The sequence below is a fragment of the Copadichromis virginalis genome, linkage group LG12 (genome assembly GCF_057382275.1).
Source record: "Copadichromis virginalis isolate Kocher_CV1m ecotype Utaka linkage group LG12, C_Virginalis_male_GT1.1, whole genome shotgun sequence".
Classification (NCBI taxonomy): domain Eukaryota; kingdom Metazoa; phylum Chordata; class Actinopteri; order Cichliformes; family Cichlidae; genus Copadichromis; species Copadichromis virginalis.
Genome location: NC_140629.1, coordinates 1299111 through 1317052, shown reverse-complemented (window position 1 = coordinate 1317052; position 17942 = coordinate 1299111). Strand labels below are relative to the sequence as shown.

The 17942-nt window shown below is 42.8% G+C and overlaps 1 protein-coding gene across 1 annotated transcript in view; it reads left to right on the top strand.

The window, feature by feature from the left end:
- Positions 1–17942, top strand: part of pdzd2 (PDZ domain containing 2) — an 89408-nt gene that overhangs the window by 71313 nt on the left and 153 nt on the right. The window contains exons 19-27 of the mRNA XM_085474292.1: positions 923–1085; positions 2499–3397; positions 3689–3833; positions 10658–12878; positions 12997–13102; positions 13177–13278; positions 15415–15658; positions 15927–16061; positions 17638–17942. The exon at positions 17638–17942 is cut by the window's right edge and continues 153 nt beyond it. Of these exons, the coding sequence (XP_085330418.1) occupies positions 923–1085; positions 2499–3397; positions 3689–3833; positions 10658–12878; positions 12997–13102; positions 13177–13278; positions 15415–15658; positions 15927–16061; positions 17638–17828 (4206 nt within the window). The 3' untranslated portion in view covers positions 17829–17942. The remainder of the gene's footprint in view (positions 1–922; positions 1086–2498; positions 3398–3688; positions 3834–10657; positions 12879–12996; positions 13103–13176; positions 13279–15414; positions 15659–15926; positions 16062–17637) is intronic.

The window sequence follows — 17942 nt, the reverse complement described above, 5'->3', positions numbered from 1 at the left end:
ATTGTGCTGAAAAGAGCAGAAGAGGCTGAGATTTGTGCTGAAAAGAGGTGAAGTTGTTGAACTTTCTGCTAAAAGAGATGAAGAAACTGGAAATTCTGCTGATAATAGGCCAAAAAGCTGAAAAATCTGCTGAAAAGAGGTGAAGAAGCAGAACTTTCTACAGAAAAGGGGAAAGGAGCAGAACTTTGCACTGAAAAGAGGTAACAAAGCTGTAGTTTCTGCTAAAAAACAGCTGAAGAATCTGGAATTTTTGCTGAAAAGAGTTTAAAAGGTTTAACTGTTACCTGAATTTTTTTTTAAATTTTTTTTTGCCATAGGCGGGATTCGAACCCGGGCCTCCCGCTCTGCTCATCTCACTGAGCTAAAACACAGCAAAATCAGTGACCACACTTGTAATGTTGTCCTAGTCATCTTAATGTGCCAAAAAATTGCAAAAAAACCCTTAATATTTCAAAAAGTATAAAAGTTATGAGCACCAAAAGAGTAGGCGTTAGCAGAAGGAGCAGAACAGTTTAAAGTTTGAATGGTGAAAATCGGATGAAAACTGAGGGAGTAGTTAACCAGCAAAGGTCTGAGCAACTAGAATAAGGTAGAAGAAAGAATAAAGAGAAACAGGAAATCAATAGTGTGAATGCCTCTGAGGCATTTATTTATTTAGTTCCAAGTTTAATTAATTAATGACTCTTTTTATTAATTAATGGTGTATTTATCTATTCATTTTGTCACTCCTGGCCTTCCGTAGTTGGTTCTTGTTTCATCAACTTTCTTGGGGTTTTAAATAAACAGCTAATCAGTGTAACAAAGTAAATCTTACAGTTATAGTATACACCCTTTCATCCCAGTTAATGAGTTAAATGTATTTTAATAGTTTTAAACTTCCTTTCATTTCAACTTCTGTCCAATTTGATTGTTTCTTAAACAGGGCTCCCTGAGTTCAGAGGCAGAGTTGTCTCAGTACTTCCTGCAGGAACTTTCCAGCCACTCATTCCCATCTGAATCCATGTTGATGGGCTCAGATAGTGACGATGTCCTCCACCAGATGAGCTGCATTACCTCCAAGGCTGACTGCTCATCAAAACCACATGGTAAAATGTTACTGATTAAATCCCAGGAAGACGTTTTAGGAATATTTCACAGATTTAACTTTAAAGTTTGCTTCCACCACGCTTGACATGTGAACAGTAGTTGATGAAATGAGAACTTTACTGACCTCTAAACAACACGACTGAAGTATTAAAAGGTTAACATAACTATTAGGAGTTACCAGTGATCACATTACCTGTGGCTGTTGCCATTAATACAGTGGCTAGAAGCTAAGGCTAATAATAAAATGATAATATCCACTAGGAACTAGACAGGAACAATGGGATCCTACCTTCTAACTCTATTTGATCTGCAACAAACATAAAAATGTGCTGGATTGTATCAAATGAACTCTGGACCTTTTATCTGCTCATTGTAATTGGGACAATGAGGGAATAACACACACCTGGCCATGGAACAGCTAAGAAGCCAATTGTCCCATTACTTTTGGTCCCTTAACAAGTGGGAGGCACATATGCAAACTGTTGTAATTCCTACACCTTTCACCTGATTTGGATGTAAATACCTTCAAATAAAAGCTGACAGTCTCCAGTTAAAGCACATGTTGTTCGTTTCACTTGGAATCTATTGTGGTGGTGTATAGAGCCAAAAATGTTGTGTCAATGTCCCAATATTTATGGACCTGACTGTATGTGAATATGTATATTAGTGAAATATAAGTCCTCCACAAAGTCAGGGAAAGCCCTGTAACTTACTGTAAAACTAAATATGTTCCCTGAGACACAGAGCTACAGATCCCTGAGAGTCTTAGCCAGTCAGCTAGCAGCTGTGACCAGCACACCTGTGCAGGTAATAAAAGGACAGGTAATGTTTGCCGAGCTGTTGCACACACAGCACGCTCATTTCATCAGTTGCCAAAAGGCAACTGACCAGCGTGTCCATAATGAGCTAATACTCCTGTGTGCTACATACTACAGTGTACGCTGTACACCTGCTTACTGGTTTTTGTTGCATCACTCTGTGTCTCCCAGTTAATTTGTTTACAGCTCCGCACCGCCCAGGTGGCAGAAAATGTGCATGGTATTTGCAAACTGGTTCCCAGCTCGTAACCAGCGCACTCTGCTTTCAAGGGTGAGCATTGGTTTAAAGGTCATCATGTGACTGATGCAAGCCAGATCCTTTTATTTAGCAAAATTGTGATTAATCGTTAAACTTTACTGTTGAGGGGAGCGGCCACGACTCCACACACACACACACACATTAAAAAACAAAAAAGCCAGAAGAAAAGGGCACTCGGGGCATCCAAGAGGAAAGAGCCTCAAGCCCTGCCCCCACACATGCCACCGACCATTTATGAGATTTTTTTAGAGACCAAGCATTTATCATCTCTCTTTAAACAATTACACAGCATCCAGTTTTGTAAAAATTAGCTGTAAGTTCATCTTTATTTTCAGGATTCAGCCCATCTCTGACAGAAGTGGAAGACGGCCGTGTGTACAACAACATCCAAGACCAAACCTCTGCACCTCTCAGTCACCATGTGGAGGCCGTGTGCCAGCCCATCACATGGTCCAGCCCCCCCACAGCACGCAGCCCACTTCTCTGCCAGGTGAAGTGCTTCGAGGATGACCTCAGCGAGGGAGAAAATTCAGCCAGCAGCAGAAAAATTGAGCCCTTCCACAGACCCACAAAATCTGAAGCCTTTACCTGCAGTGACGTGTCACAGAGTGATTCAGCAGGTGTATTTAGCAGCTCGGTGTTAGACGGTGAAGATAGTGGAGATTTGCAGAGTGGAGGCAGAGATATACCCACAGCACTCTGTGACAGTTCCACTCAAAGTAAGGATGGTTTTCCCAATAAGTCAGAGTCACCTGGTTGTGAGTTAACCTTCATGTTCATCCACCAGCCTTTAGATCACACAGCAGGGGTGTCGAGCAGCTCTGTGCTCACTGATATGACCACCAGCAGTGAGGACTGTCCAAATCAAAGTCACGGACAGTTGGAGTCAAAGCAGTCCCCCAAGCTTGAAGCAGTGAACAGGGTCATTATGAGCACTGAAGCACCAAACCTACCCCAGCAGCAAACATCCCAAACGGATGAACCCACCCTGGCCTTGGCCCCATTCCAGCTCCCATCCCACAGCACAGGAACAAACCCCACGGTGGCTGCCGACATGATCCCCAGTCAGCTATATGAGAAGGAAGATGCCAGTGAGTTTGCAGGGATTTGTCCCATTAACACGGTGATCCTAAGAAGGAACGACGGGAATTCATTTGGGCTTGAACTGGAGATTATGTCATCACCACTGAAGCTGGTGATCGCTGGGGTGGAGCCTGGAGGTGCAGCAGAAAGGGTACGTGGGATTGCTTTCAACCCTACACCAGTGGGATGGGGGTTGGGGGTTCCCCCCAAAAAACAAAATAAATTCAACAACACAGTTTTTGGCAATAAACTGCAAAGCAAAAAAATGATGGCTGTAGCAAAGATGATACAAATTCAAATATATATGCAAAATTTTCTCTGCAAACTGAATATGAACAAGAATATTTGAATTTTCTGGTGATTCTTTAAAGGATCAAACGATTTAAGATATTAAAAATATTCCATGTAAAGGCTGAGCTTGTTTCTCTAACTGTGGTCCCAGGAGTCTGCAGGCAGGCTGCGTCCCGGAGATGAGATCGTCAAGATTGGAGATAAACTAGTTTGCTCCTCCAGCTACCAGGACATTTGTGAACTCATGCACAGCCTTCCTCTGACACTGGCCTTGGACATCAGGAGACCGATCTCAGGTAAGACGCTCACCGTGTGACTTTATTCTAAAGCTGAATAGATGAAAATGAGCAGCTCACCTGCTTCAAGAAATTACAGCCTGATGCTGTCGAGTCAGGGAGAAGATGCTGAAAGCACTGTGAAACAGGCACAGGGGACTCCAGTCTGGATTGTCCCTCATTGTGGGGTCGCAGCAGGCCTTTTATTGATCGGAGGCAGTGTTGGGAAGGTCACTTTTATAATGTATTCCACTACAGATTACAGATTACATGCCCCAAAATGTATTTTGTAATGTATTCCATTAAGTTACTCAATGTGAGTAACGTATTCTGAATACTTTGGATTACTTAATATATTGTCATGCTTTTTACAACTACACAAATGTCGCTATCACATCCTGCACATTCTTGTTTGTTTTTCTTTACCATTTGGCTGTTAAGCCCAACTTAATATATTTAATGTAGAGGAGCAAAGACTTGGGTATGTTTGTATAAGCTGTTTTGTCTTCTTAAAGATAATAAAAAAGCACCATCTTTCCTTAACAATATTTTTTTATTTATAAAGCTGACAAGTGGAAGAGTATTAGACAAACATAAAATCTGCCATTGAAGAGTATTTACTGTTATGGTCACCAACATCACTTAGTTAAAATCAAAAGTAGCCTGGCACAAGGAGAAAAAATATCAGCATTTTCAATGACTGTTTTCTTATTAGGACAAAAAGGCAATATATAAAATTATACTCAAAAATGAAAAATATATTATTTTGGCATTTACTGTCAATATTATTCTTCCACCAAAAATTTTAAATTACAAAAGATTTTTCAATACAACTCAGATATTCAAACTCAATGTAACAATGAGAAATTACATTTTAAACCTTACCCTAGATATAATTTTTAAAACAAGACAATATATGTTTTAATGCAACTCAGCAACATTACCTTATGGCCATTTAACAAAGGCAAGCAACAAAGAACTGTCCGAGGTGTCAGTGCTGAACTGCTTGGTTCAAAACCTTAAATGGCCCCAAAAATCAAATAATTGGCGAACAATTGCAGTAAACATATGAGGTGCTGCTTTTTGAATGCATGCCAAAAACAAATACTAAAGACTACAAAATACTGAGGTTGCAAGCCCCATCTGTGAACAATACCAGGATAGTTTCAGCAGACTACCTACATCTGTTCCGCCTAGTCTGCAGTCCAGTAAAGGCGGTTGTAACGCAGCAAGAGCACCTGTTCAAAGTGTTTGTCTGTCATGCGGTTATGGTGTCAGGTGAAGACGAGACCTCCGTGGCTAAAGAGACGCTCGACCGGAGCAATTGACGGCAGAGTTGTATTGTGTTTTAAGAAGAGGGCTCTGATCACTGGATGTCCCATTAATGAGGTCAATGTCTTATCTGAATCTTGAAGATACCTCTGTACCTCATCCTCCGCTGTAGAACAGGTCACCTGTGTACTCTGAAAACTGAAGAAGCTGTTGTCGTCATCATCTTCTGGCTCATTTCCCACTGAGGCATGTCCAGTGGTGCTGGTGTCATTAGAAGGTTCTGTGTTGAGGAGACGGGCCTCTTGGACCATCGTTCTTCTCGTGGATTCTCTCTCATCATCTGCCATCCTTGCTTCATGGGAGGCTAATACAGCTGCAAATCGAGTGTCAATTGCTTTGATGATCGCTAAGAGGATGTGAGTTGAAAATTGCACTTGTGTCAACTTTTCAGATAACTTGGCTTTCAGACCGAGAAGGGTGGGAATCACATATCCGAAGTAGCAGTTCTTTTCCCCTGGAGCAGGTTGACTGAGTAGGCAAGCGGTTTCAGAGTGGCTGCATACTCTTTGAGAAACACTGTCTCTTGAGGATGCAGTTTTGCCACCTTCAGATGTTCACAGATTTCATTGAGCTGACTTTCAGGTAGATTCATTAGCTTCTCGATTGCATGGTACTCTGAGCTCCACCTAGTCACTGAAGGTACAACACATCTCATTTGGGCAATTTCTTCAATTACCTCAGAAGCACCTGATGAGTGATGAGCCTTATTCCAGATGGCTGCCCATTTTGCCTTTGCACTCCTGTATAATTTTCTGGAAACACCCTGCTGTGAAGCAGCTTTATCAAGGTCAGTCGTGGCAATGAGATTTAGTGTGTGCGCAGCACATCGATGGTGTGGTGGCAAAAAGAAGTTCAGCTCCTCGTGTTCTTGCTCCTCCTCAAGTACTGTAGTGACATCATGAAATTGTGCATCACCTGTGTCTTCCAGATCATCTTCTGTTTTTGAATCTCCATATTCATTGAAAGCTTTTACAGAATTGCTCCCATTGTCTGTGACTGTAGCACTAACCTTGCCTCTGATATGGAATTCAGCATGAACCTGACTTATTTTGGCGGCAATAACATCATAAATGTGATGGCCTCTTATCCTCTCACATGCCAGTGCAGCAGACCTGCGATCCAATGTGTCTGACTCGATCCAGTGACATGTGATGCCAATGAAACTTCTGTGATGCGCAGTCCAGATATCTGCTGTTGTGCACACATTTTGAGTATGTAGAGGAATTTCAGTTATTGCTTCGTTCATTTTTTGGAAAGGTTTTCTCAACACGAGTCATCAATGTTTTTCTGCAAACAGGACTCCTGCCCCCACTTAGTCCTTCAACCGTCTTACGGAATGAGGTGTTCTCAACAGTAGAAAAGGGCTGCACTTCATTGACTATGAAGTCAAATACCAAGGAATTTACTCTCCTTTGGCTGATGGCTGGAGTGCTAAGGATGGCTTGTTTGAGAGGAGGAGAGGCTGTGTCTTTGCCACTTTGTTCATCACCATGATCCGATGTGTTTGCTTTGGGTAAACTGCGTATAACCCTGGGATGCGTCCTCTGGAAAAAAAAAAAAAGAGACCGAACAAAAGACAAAATATTACTGATGAAGAAATAGTTTTGTATTCGAGATCACTGCAAAAAGTGCAGCCTTACCTAATGTCCACTAAGGTTGGGCGATTAGACGAATATATCGACTATCAACAATAGGTTGAGCCTTTCGCTGATTGTGTTTACAAGACGAATTTTTAATTTTTTTGCCCATGAGTAAGTATAATAATAATGTTGGTTGAAGGCAAGAGAAGCAGTCAACGGGAAATATAATAGTGATGTTTTAACGGCATGAACAAATGCAGCGATTCATTTACTCAAACTCAGAATGAAAGAACAGCAGTAGTCTATGTTCAGGAAAAAATTAAACATTTAATTTAAATAAAGAAACCGCAATGGTGGGTAGGGATACAAAGAAACTGTCTTCTTCTTCCACTTTAACTGTGTTCCAGTGTTTATGTCTTAGACACTCGACCAAACAACAAATAAGTTAAAAACCAAAATGTCACTTCCAGCGACCATAAAAAAATATCAGAGGTAAAGTTAAGGTTTTTTGTGCAATTTGGTGCATCTCAAATAAATAAATGAATAATCCAAAAAAGGAGCAATGTTAATACAGAAACTCCAACAAGGAAAACTTTCTATTTATGTTCTAGATGCGCAAATCAGTCCGTGCATGATTACATTACTCCGCCCACTAACAAGTCACCTGCGCGAATATGTTGGTTATCATCATTTGTTTGACTGACGATTGTTGGTTGGAAAATTTTTAAATCTCGCCCAACCTTAATGTCCACCTTACTGTTAATCATTTTGGGATTGCTTTCAGAACTGCACACGATAATTTGAAGCTAGCAGGTTGTTAATGCTATCCATCAAGTTTAACAGTCTATGAACTAACTTTAGCTAACGTCAGCTAACATTGTTAGCTGATGTCAGCTAACAATGTTAGCTAAAATCACAGCAATATCACATCGAAGCTACTGAAGTGGCACATAGCCCAGGTAGCTACCACAACTAAAATGAGATATTTGCAGTAGGCTAACGTTAGTTTTTAAAAATAACTTACTTGATTTGTTAGGTTGGAGGTGGAGTTTTTGGCGAGGAGAGCATCTTCTTTTTTTGCATTGCACTGTTAAATTTCGCCCATCCCTTTCTTCTTTGAATATGAAATGGTGTTGGAACTTCCAAGTCCGAAACTCTGTTGCGCTGGCGCTGGCTCCGGGTCCATCGTGTGATTGACGCCACCAACAGGACGCGTTTTCTTTTTACAGCCTCTTCTCGCGTGTTTTGTTTGGGTTTCCAGCCGCAATGCGCAGCGTGGAATGACCAGAATTACAGAGGACTGCCATGTAATCCATTTATAACAAAGTAACTGTATTCTAAATACCACCCTTTTAAACAGTAACTGTAACGGAATACAGTTACTCATATTTTGTATTTTAAATACGTAACGGCGGTACATGTACTCTGTTACTCCCCAACACTGATCGGAGGGTTGGTGGTTCAATCCCTGCTGAATATACTGGACGGGATACTAAACCCAACTTGCTCTCTGATGCATCCATCGGAGTGTGAATGTCTCTGAATGTTAGATAGAAAGCAGTTAAATAGAAAAAGTTTTTGTGTGAATGGATGAAAGAGCCTAGTTGTGTAAAGCTTTGAGAAAATAGAAAAGCTCCATTTAAAAACCGTATATATGGACTGCCCAGCTGATTGGCCAATGTCAGACGAGAATAAAAACAAACATTGGCTACTCAGAGCTTTAGACTCTTCCTTCCACCCAACCCTTTCTACATTTCCTCAGTGCAGTAATAATATGTTTATAGCTGCTGTGGTCTGCGTCTCATCACACAGTTGTCTTTGCATTGGGGAAGAAGCACTAACAATATACAGGCTGGATTCCTGATTAGATGCTCAGCTACACTAAGCAGCTGAACATGTCACTTCTGTCACGCTACACTGCTCGTTCACTTTCTGCAGCCTGCCCATCAGCTTACACTCAAACCTCCAGCTGCTGGGAGGAAAACCGTCTCCACTTAATGGTTACGACATGATTAAATCGTATATGTGTGTGTCTTTGAATGTGCGCTTACACTGCTGTGTAGTGCTGTTTCTAAGCCACCAGGTAGTGTTACTCTTTAAGCTTTCACATAGACTGCTGTGTGTTTTCCTTTAATGCTGACCTCAGATGTAGGATCAGCATCCCCGCTCTCTCCTCCCCAAAGCAACCTGCACGCCTCTGACTCTCTGTTCACGGTGACTAACCTTTATATTTTACTTTTAATGACCAATATTAGATTTGCCCTGTAGCTTCACACTAGGCGTAGTGTAACATTAATCTTTATGTAACACAGAGATTGCTGTGGGGCACTGAAACGGGGAGTCTTTCCACATGTCTGTTTTAAAGTCATCATGTCTCTCTGAGTAAACATGTCATCATAGATCAACATTACTGATAAGCAGGCGAAGGAAAAAGGAGGAAAAGTCACTTCCTCTGATGATAACCTGTCCATATACGCTGCTCCTGACAGTTTCAGTTCTGTAACTGGTAAACAGAGACTTCTTCACATCTTTGCATGTTAGACACTAAAGTGCAAACATGTGTAATACAAGAGAGAGCAGTCGATCATGTGACTTCCTGGATCAGCCACAGCAATGTCTCCAGCTAAGTCCTGCAGTTGACCAGCTGAGTATACATCTGTGTACAGTAGCTTTAGTCTTTCCTTATGAGATTGTAGATTATAATATAATGCAACCCTTTTGATGCATATCACTGTATCGTATGTAATAGTATTGTACAGTGTGGCTGTATGCATTCCCTCTGTATGTTAGGAGTCAGCAGTTCACAGCAATGACTGTATCAAATATAACACAGTTGATAGACTCATTGGTTCAAATCAGAGAGAAATCCATTCGGGTTCATTTCACGCTGCTAACATGAGAAAAGGTCTTTAATCACTTCACCTTCATGACGGCGCCTCACCTCTCATGCAACAGGCTGAATTACATAGATACATGTTATATAGTGGTGCAGCGGATCGCGGTTGATCCGTAATCTGAACCGATCCCACTCCACGGTTCGGCACGCACGTGGTCCGAAGATTCGAAAAAGAAGAAAAAAAAGTATGTGTATGGTGCGCGTGGTAGGTCTGTCAAGCGATAGCTATGGCCAGCGCTAGCGGTCCAAGTGGAGGAGCAGAGGAGTTTGTGGCATTTAAGCAGCCCTTTGCTGCCCAGCCCGACCGGGCTAAAGCTATTACAGAAGCTACTGGGGTGTTTAGCTGCAGACGGGAGGCCGTATTCTGTTGTGCAAAACAAGGGGTTTAAACTATGATGAATGTGCTTGAGCCACGCTATGATATCCGGTTGCGCGTCCACTTTAGTGGCAAGATCATTCCAAGCATGTATGAGCAGGAGAAGTTTAAAGTTATGGCTGAACTGTCCCAGGCATCTTCTGTTGCCCAACTACTACAAATGGGTGGAGCTCCAGGGCAGCGGAGTGCGATGTAATGAGCGGTGTGTATTATTGTAGGGTCTACCTTACAATATAAAGCACCTTGAGGCGACTGTTGTTGTGATTTGGCGCTTTATAAATAAAACTGAATTGAATTGAATTGAGTGGTAGATACAAAGCCCTATACTGCACTATATTGTACCATTTTTTTTTTAATAACTGCGTGGAATGAGTCTTGAGTTGAATGTTTTTAACAGGCAAAAAATACTTCAATAAGTAAATGTTAAATTTTTGTCTTTTTTCTTTTTTTGCTGATCCGAAAATTGATCAGATCCAAACTGTGAGATTTTTGATCCGTTGCATCACTAATATGTACACATAAATAATTAAACTTACACATCAAATTATATCATATAAATTACAATTCACTGGTTTCATATTTAAAAAAATATGTAATGTAAATTATTCGTTGTTACCAACCTCCTCTCATTCGATCCTGATCTTTTCATGTCTTGTGCCAGCTGTAGATCGACTGCTCAGCCTGGGAGGGACTGTGTGGTCACAGAGCAGTGATGGATCCACAGTGGATCCAGCCAAATCTGTTCAGGGGGGGACTGATCAAGTAATAAGAACACATTTAGGAAAAGCCACAATCCAACCAGACTGTAACTTGCCCATCGTCAATGTAGACGACGTGTTATCAGATGTGAGCCACGACACCAGTGAGGAAATATCATGTGATGAGCCTGAAACCTGCTGTCCAGGCCAACATGGTGCAGCCCTGTGTGAGAAGCCTCCTTTGGAAGCCAGAGATGAAAAGGGTGCTGCCTTTCTGATGAATAAATGTGTGAACCAACAGAAAGAAGGCAGCTCTGCAGTTTTCAGCGGATCAGGTCCAGAAAAATCAAATCCTAGTTGTAAACACATGGATCCCACTGCAGATGTCAGTGGTTCAAACAGTGACTGCAGTGCAGTGGTAAAGAACATGGCAGATGGTATTGGTGGTGTCTCTTCTACACGGTCACCATGCCAGTTTCTTAACAGTACAGCACCTGTTTCTGCTACAGAGCCACACTTTGACAGAGTTAAAGCGTGTGCAGCATCCAGACACACGAGCGTTTACAGAAACCATGCTCCACCAGCAGCCCACTCCGTCACTGAAAATCTGCATGCAGACGTCTCCCAAAGATCAGATTTACTGAGGTGTGACGACACACAAACATATTCAGTGGAATCCAACCCCTCAGGCTCCAGGCTATCCAAAATGTCAGCGTCAGTGAGCAACAATCACAAAGTCGTGCAGTGTAAAGATACGTTAAAGCCTGACGCTCGCTCCTTACCTAAGACAAGCTCAAAGCTGAAACACCTCGGTTACTCAGACAGTCCTGTGTGGAGGAGTAACTTCAGACTTCAGGTTGAAAGTGGTCCTTCCACACTTAAAGCTTTGAGTATTAAAAAGAAGAACAGCCCAGAGGAGCCTCTTCAAAAACTGTTGGGGAGTCCAGTCCCTGCAGATACAAAGGCTTCCTTCAGACAGTCAACAAATCCAGCAGCTGTGGTAACCATTGGGATTTTGAAGCCCACTAACCAGCCTGATGTCAGGAGTGGCCTAGCTGTGGCCGGAGCAGGTGACACAAAGCAAATAATGACTGAGCATGGAAATTCAGATGGAGCTTTGCAAACTGTGCAGCTGCCCAAAAAAGATATGCACGTAGGTTACGAAGCAAAAGCTGAATCACATGGACCTGCCACTCAGAGGACATTCATGGAAGTGCGACTGTCTTCCTCATCATCATCATCATCATCGTCAGCAGCAGCAGCAGCAGCAGCTATGTCACATAGAGACAAAAAGGTTTCAAAAGAAAATAAACACAGAAATGATACAGATGCACGATTAGCAGCAATGCATTCATCCACTGTCACCGCAGAAGAAAGAACAGCTGCCTCGGTCACCAACACAGCATTTCATTCACTGTCTTCTACAGCAGCTCATTCAACAAGTAAAGGTTTCAAACCTGTGACAGTTATGGAGACAGAAGAGACAGCGAAGTCCAGCACATCCAGACTGTCCACACAGACCCTGTCCACACGGACCCTGTCCACACAGACCCTGTCCGCACACACTGCCTCGTCTGCAGATTACAGTCCTTTCTCTGTCCGACATAAAATCAAATCCTTTGAGAATCTGGCTAATGTTGACAAGCCCCTGGTGAAAAGCAGTGATCCTCAGCCGTATGCGCTGGCATATAGAGCCCCGCTGAACCAAAGGATTGCAGGTTATATGGAACTGGTTAATGCTGTTGACTTCCGGACACGGCAAAGGAGTTTTAGCTCTTATGTGGAAAATCTGCTTCCAGCCACATCCTGTTCTCTTCGTCTTCGTAAGTCTTCTAAGAATGAAGTTCACAAAGCTCCAGATGGGGCTGCACCACACACTCCTCCAGTGCTGCGCAAGAAACATGGCAGACTTCTCTACAGTAGGTTACGGCAGCTCAGGGCTCTCAGCATGCCTGAGCTGGAAAAACTGTGCAAAGAGGACGTTGCAGGAGGGTGCAGCAATGCAGATAAAACAGACTCTGACACCCAGTCCACTATAGCCCCAGTGACTGACAGCTTTCCAACCTGTGCAACTCCAATGAAAGCAGATTTGAACAGCGTTAACCACAGTGAGGCTGAAGTCACTGAAGAGACTGCTCAGAGGACCCGAGAGACCCATGGCCGGCAGCTCGGCTGGTCCATCAGGTGAGACTTTAAACCAGTCATTGTAAATCACAGCAGCTGCTTTGCTCCAAACATAACTGTGAAATGTGGGTGAAAAAAACACATTAAATGTCCTGATTCGATGGCTTTTTCTCTGCAGTTTAGAGGAGCTGTCGGCTTCACCTGTGAGTCAGTGTAAACTGGAAACACTGCTGTCCTCACTAACAGCGAAAGCTTACATATCAACCCTGCTTCAGCAAACCAAGGTAATGTCTCACTGCAGATACAGAGTCCAGCTGAGTTTGAGTGTTCTTTATTTGTCTCTCTGTGTGTTTTGCAGACTAACAGAAATACTCGTCTTGTTGTCCTGAGTAAAGGAGAAGGTTCAGGACTTGGTTTCAGTATTGCTGGAGGAGTTGACCTCGAGCAAAAGGACATAACTGTAAGTACAAGATGTTGAATCTCTGTTCAGATTCACATCCTTCAGATTTAAACAATAATGTACGGTGACTGTTGCAACAATTTAAAGCACATTTTCTTGCACATTCATTTACTTGCCTTGAATGCCTCACTAAGATATGAAGATTCAGTTAGTCCAGAAAATCTCAAGAAAAGTTTCTTCAAGAGCAAAATGCACCAAACAGTGTGACAAAGCCCACTCTGCTGAGGGAAAGTTCATTAGAGTCACCAGCTACAGAGGTCAAAGGTTACCAGCAGCTCAGATTACAAAACACAACAAGCCTTTCAAAACTTCAAGCAGCAGACATTTGAGGACTTACAGGATCTATTAGGACTTACAGGACGTTTGAGGACTTACAGGATCTATAAGGACTTAGAGGACGTTTGAGGACTTACAGGATCTATAAGGACTTAGAGGACGTTTGAGGACTTACAGGATCTTTAAGGACTTACAGGACGTTTGAGGACTTACAGGACCTTTAAGGACTTACAGGACGTTTGAGGACTTACAGGACGTTTGAGGACTTACAGGACGTTTGAGGACTGACAGGATCTTTAAGGACTTACAGGATGTTTGAGGACTTACAGGACCTTTGAGGACTTACAGGACCTTTGAGGACTTACAGGACGTTTGAGGACTCACAGGACGTTTGAGAACTTACAGGACCTTTGAGGACTTACAGGATGTTTGAGGACTTACAGGACCTTTGAGGACTTACAGGATCTTTGAGGACTTACAGGACCTTTGAGGACTTACAGGACCTTTAAGGACTTACAGGACCTTTGAGGACTTACAGGATCTTTGAGGACTTACAGGATCTTTGAGGACTTACAGGACCTTTGAGGACTTACAGGATCTTTGAGGACTCACAGGGTCTTTGAGGACTTACAGGGTCTTTGAGGACTTACAGGAGGTTTTAGGACTCACAGGATCTTTGAGGACTTACAGGACGTTTGAGGACTTACAGGACCTTTGAGGACTTACAGGATCTTTGAGGACTCACAGGACCTTTGAGGACTTACAGGACCTTTGAGGACTTACAGGATCTTTAAGGGCTTGCAGGATCTTTGAGGACTTACAGGACCTTTAAGGATTTACAGGACGTTTGAGGACTTACAGGATCTTTGAGGACTTACAGGGTCTTTGAGGACTCTCAGGACGTTTGAGGACTTACAGGATCTTTGAGGACTTACAGGGTCTTTGAGGACTCACAGGACCTTTGAGGACTTACAGGGTCTTTGAGGACTTACAGGATCTTTGAGGACTTACAGGACCTTTGAGGACTTACAGGATCTTTGAGGACTCACAGGACCTTTGAGGACTTACAGGACGTTTGAGGACTTACAGGGTCTTTGAGGACTTACAGGACCTTTGAGGACTCACAGGACCTTTGAGGACTTACAGGACCTTTGAGGACTTACAGGATCTTTGAGGACTTACAGGATCTTTGAGGACTTACAGGACCTTTGAGGACTTACAGGATCTTTGAGGACTTACAGGATCTTTGAGGACTCACAGGGTCTTCGAGGACTTACAGGACCTTTGAGGACTCACAGGATCTTTGAGGACTTACAGGACCTTTGAGGACTTACAGGATCTTTGAGGACTTACAGGATCTTTGAGGACTTACAGGGTCTTTGAGGACTTACAGGACCTTTGAGGACTTACAGGACCTTTGAGGACTTACAGGATCTTTGAGGACTCACAGGACCTTTGAGGACTTACAGGATGTTTTGCTAACATTTTGGTGCCACAGCACAGCTTCAGGTCCAGTGGAGTCTTGATGGCTCAGCCCTGTTTTGGCAGCAAAGGGGGACTGACAAAATATTAGGCAGGTGGTCATAATGTTGTGTTTGATCAGTGCACTTAATTAGTTCATGGCAGATGCAGAAAGGACTGGTTAACCTGAGAGCAACAGTGATCGACTGAAATCAGTCACATATTGCTCAGTGAGTAACTGACTGTCACTGTTGCACCAACTCACCGTGACCTCTCACAGTTTTGTAAAGGCCATGATCCTCCAATAATTCAGGAGACCCATCTGCTTAATGAACACATAATAAATGTATTTAATACATGACTGAATGATATGTATTATTAATATGTTTTTGTCCTCAGGTTCATCGGGTCTTCACGAAAGGTGCAGCTGGTCTTGAAGGTACAATCCAAAGAGATGACAGCATTTTATCCATAAATGGCACCAGTCTGGAGGGTAAAACACACGCAGAGGCTAGATCCTGTCTTCATCAAGCCAAGCAGTCCAACCAGGTCTTAGTGGTCATTCACAGAGACAAAGACAGTGTGCAGTGTATCTCTGACAGACAAGCCTCGGCTACCCAGAAGTCTTTGGAGCGTAGCGGAGGTAGGTTTCCATCTCCAGTGGGTACACAGAGCTTCCTGTAATATTCTCATTGGCTGTAACGTCGGTTTTAAATCACTCTGATGCTGTCTGACTTAGAGTACTTCTTTCGTCAGAGCATTTGACCCTTTTAAATACAAACATTAACCTTGCAAACAGCTCTGCCCGTGGTGTGGTTTCTGCAATCAGCTGAAGTCCAGCGGTCAGCAGCAGCATCCTCTCTTAGGTTTATATCTAACTTCTGTCCTTCTTGGTGTGGGATGTCTTTCAGCTGTGGATGTCAGTCCAGATGGTGCTGTAACAGTGGAGCTTCATAATACTTCTGTTGGACTGGGCTTCAGTCTGGAGGGGGGCAGGTCTTTGAGCCACGGAGACAGGCCTCTCACTGTCAAACGCATCTTTAAAGGTGACTTTTTCTTCTCAGACAAAATGCACACACACTGTGACGTCACAGTGTGTGTGCCGCTGTTAACAATGAACACAAGGTTTCCATGTGACGTAAACTGTGTCTTTGTAACTGCTGGTGTCACAGACGATAATGTTAACATGAATACTGATTCTTGTTTGTTAAAGATTTTATCACATAAACCTTCGGGCTCAAACATAAACATAATGCTACATAGATAACTAGCTTAGCAAACAAATTCAGCCTGGTGTGAATCACAGGGAACATGACTAAAGTCGTTCCACCTCCTGTGTTTCAGTGTACACTCCTTCCTGGTTTCATTCATGCTTTCTTAAAAAAAAATCCCAAAACGGTCATTCTCTTATTTTGTAGGTGCATTTGTAATGAACAGCAGGGATCAGGGGATAGGGCACACTCACTGCAATTCTTGGGACTTTAATCATGAAGCTACAGCAGCAGTTCTGCTTGCATTTGCACAAACTTAACGTATATTTTTCCGGGTCTTTAGCCACAGACACAGATACTTTCATCAGTGGGACACAGAGTGGACGCTACCTTTGTGTTCGTTCATTCAGTAAAAGTTAGTGATTGAAGCCGACTTCAGTGCAGTGTTTGAGCATTAGAAGAGAAAGTAAACACAGCCATCACAGTGAGATCAGTTTATTTTCTTTACCCCTAATTTCTTTAAGAGCTTTAATAGCTGTAGTGCTACTGGGAGAAACACAAAATCTAAGCTGTTTACACTGTGTCTGCCTTAAATCAAACAACGTGACTGTTATAACAGCATTGACATTTCTGTTTGGATGGAAACTTGTTTCCCCCACAGCATTTTCCTCTTGTGGTCAAAATTTGTTGCATAACTTAAAATTTGTGGCACTTGGGTTAGCACAGTTACCTCACAGTAGGAAGGTCCTGAATTCAGTTGTCTGTGTGCACGTTCTCCCCGTGTTTGCCCGGGTTCTCTCCGGCTTCATCCCACAGTCCACAGACATGCAGTCAGTCGGGTTGGGTTAACTGGTGATTCTAGATTGTCCACAGGTGTAAATGTTCGTGTGAATGGTTGTCTGTCTTTCTGTGACAGACTGGTCACCTGTCCAGGGTTTACTCTGCCTCTCGCCCTATGATAGCTGGGATAGGCTCCACCCCCCTGCGACCATGATAAGGATAAACAGAAGAGGATGAATAGATGGAACGCTGGAAAGTTCAACAAACTCAAACTTTACATTTGTTGAACTTTGACCTCAGTGACCATGACAGCTGCATGCGTGTTTTCTTGGAACGGCCACACTGAAAGTAATGATTGCAGTGTATCCTGTGTGAAAGTACCTTTATTATTTATTTAAACACAAATCTTTGACTTAATTCAAATAATGAGAGTCTGTGAGATATGCATATATTAGAGGAGAAATCAGAGGCTTAAATCTAACAGACACTGACAGGGACGGTTGGTTATAGCCAGGTGAATGGCCATCTCTCAAATCAAATTGAATATATCTTCAGCGTGTAGATCATAAGTAGACCAGAGTAAAATAAGGAGCTTTATCTGAGTCTGAATTGCTGTTCATGTCTAACACAGGAGGAGCTGCAGAGCTTTCCGGACTTATCGAGGTTGGCGATGAAGTCCTGTCTATCAATGGCGGTTCTCTGGAGGGACTCATGCACCATGATGCCTGGAAAATGATCAAAGCCACTAATGAAGGGCCTAACCAGCTCCTCATACGCAAGCAGAGCAATGTGATGGTAAAAAACAAGGAAACGGAGTCCTGACAGGCTCTACTGTTCAAGCGGATACGTTTAAAAAAAGCAGTTATACATTTTGATGGTTGGACTTTTTGGTTAGCCTTTTTAAAATATCTTTGTATTTAATAATTGGCTGGACAC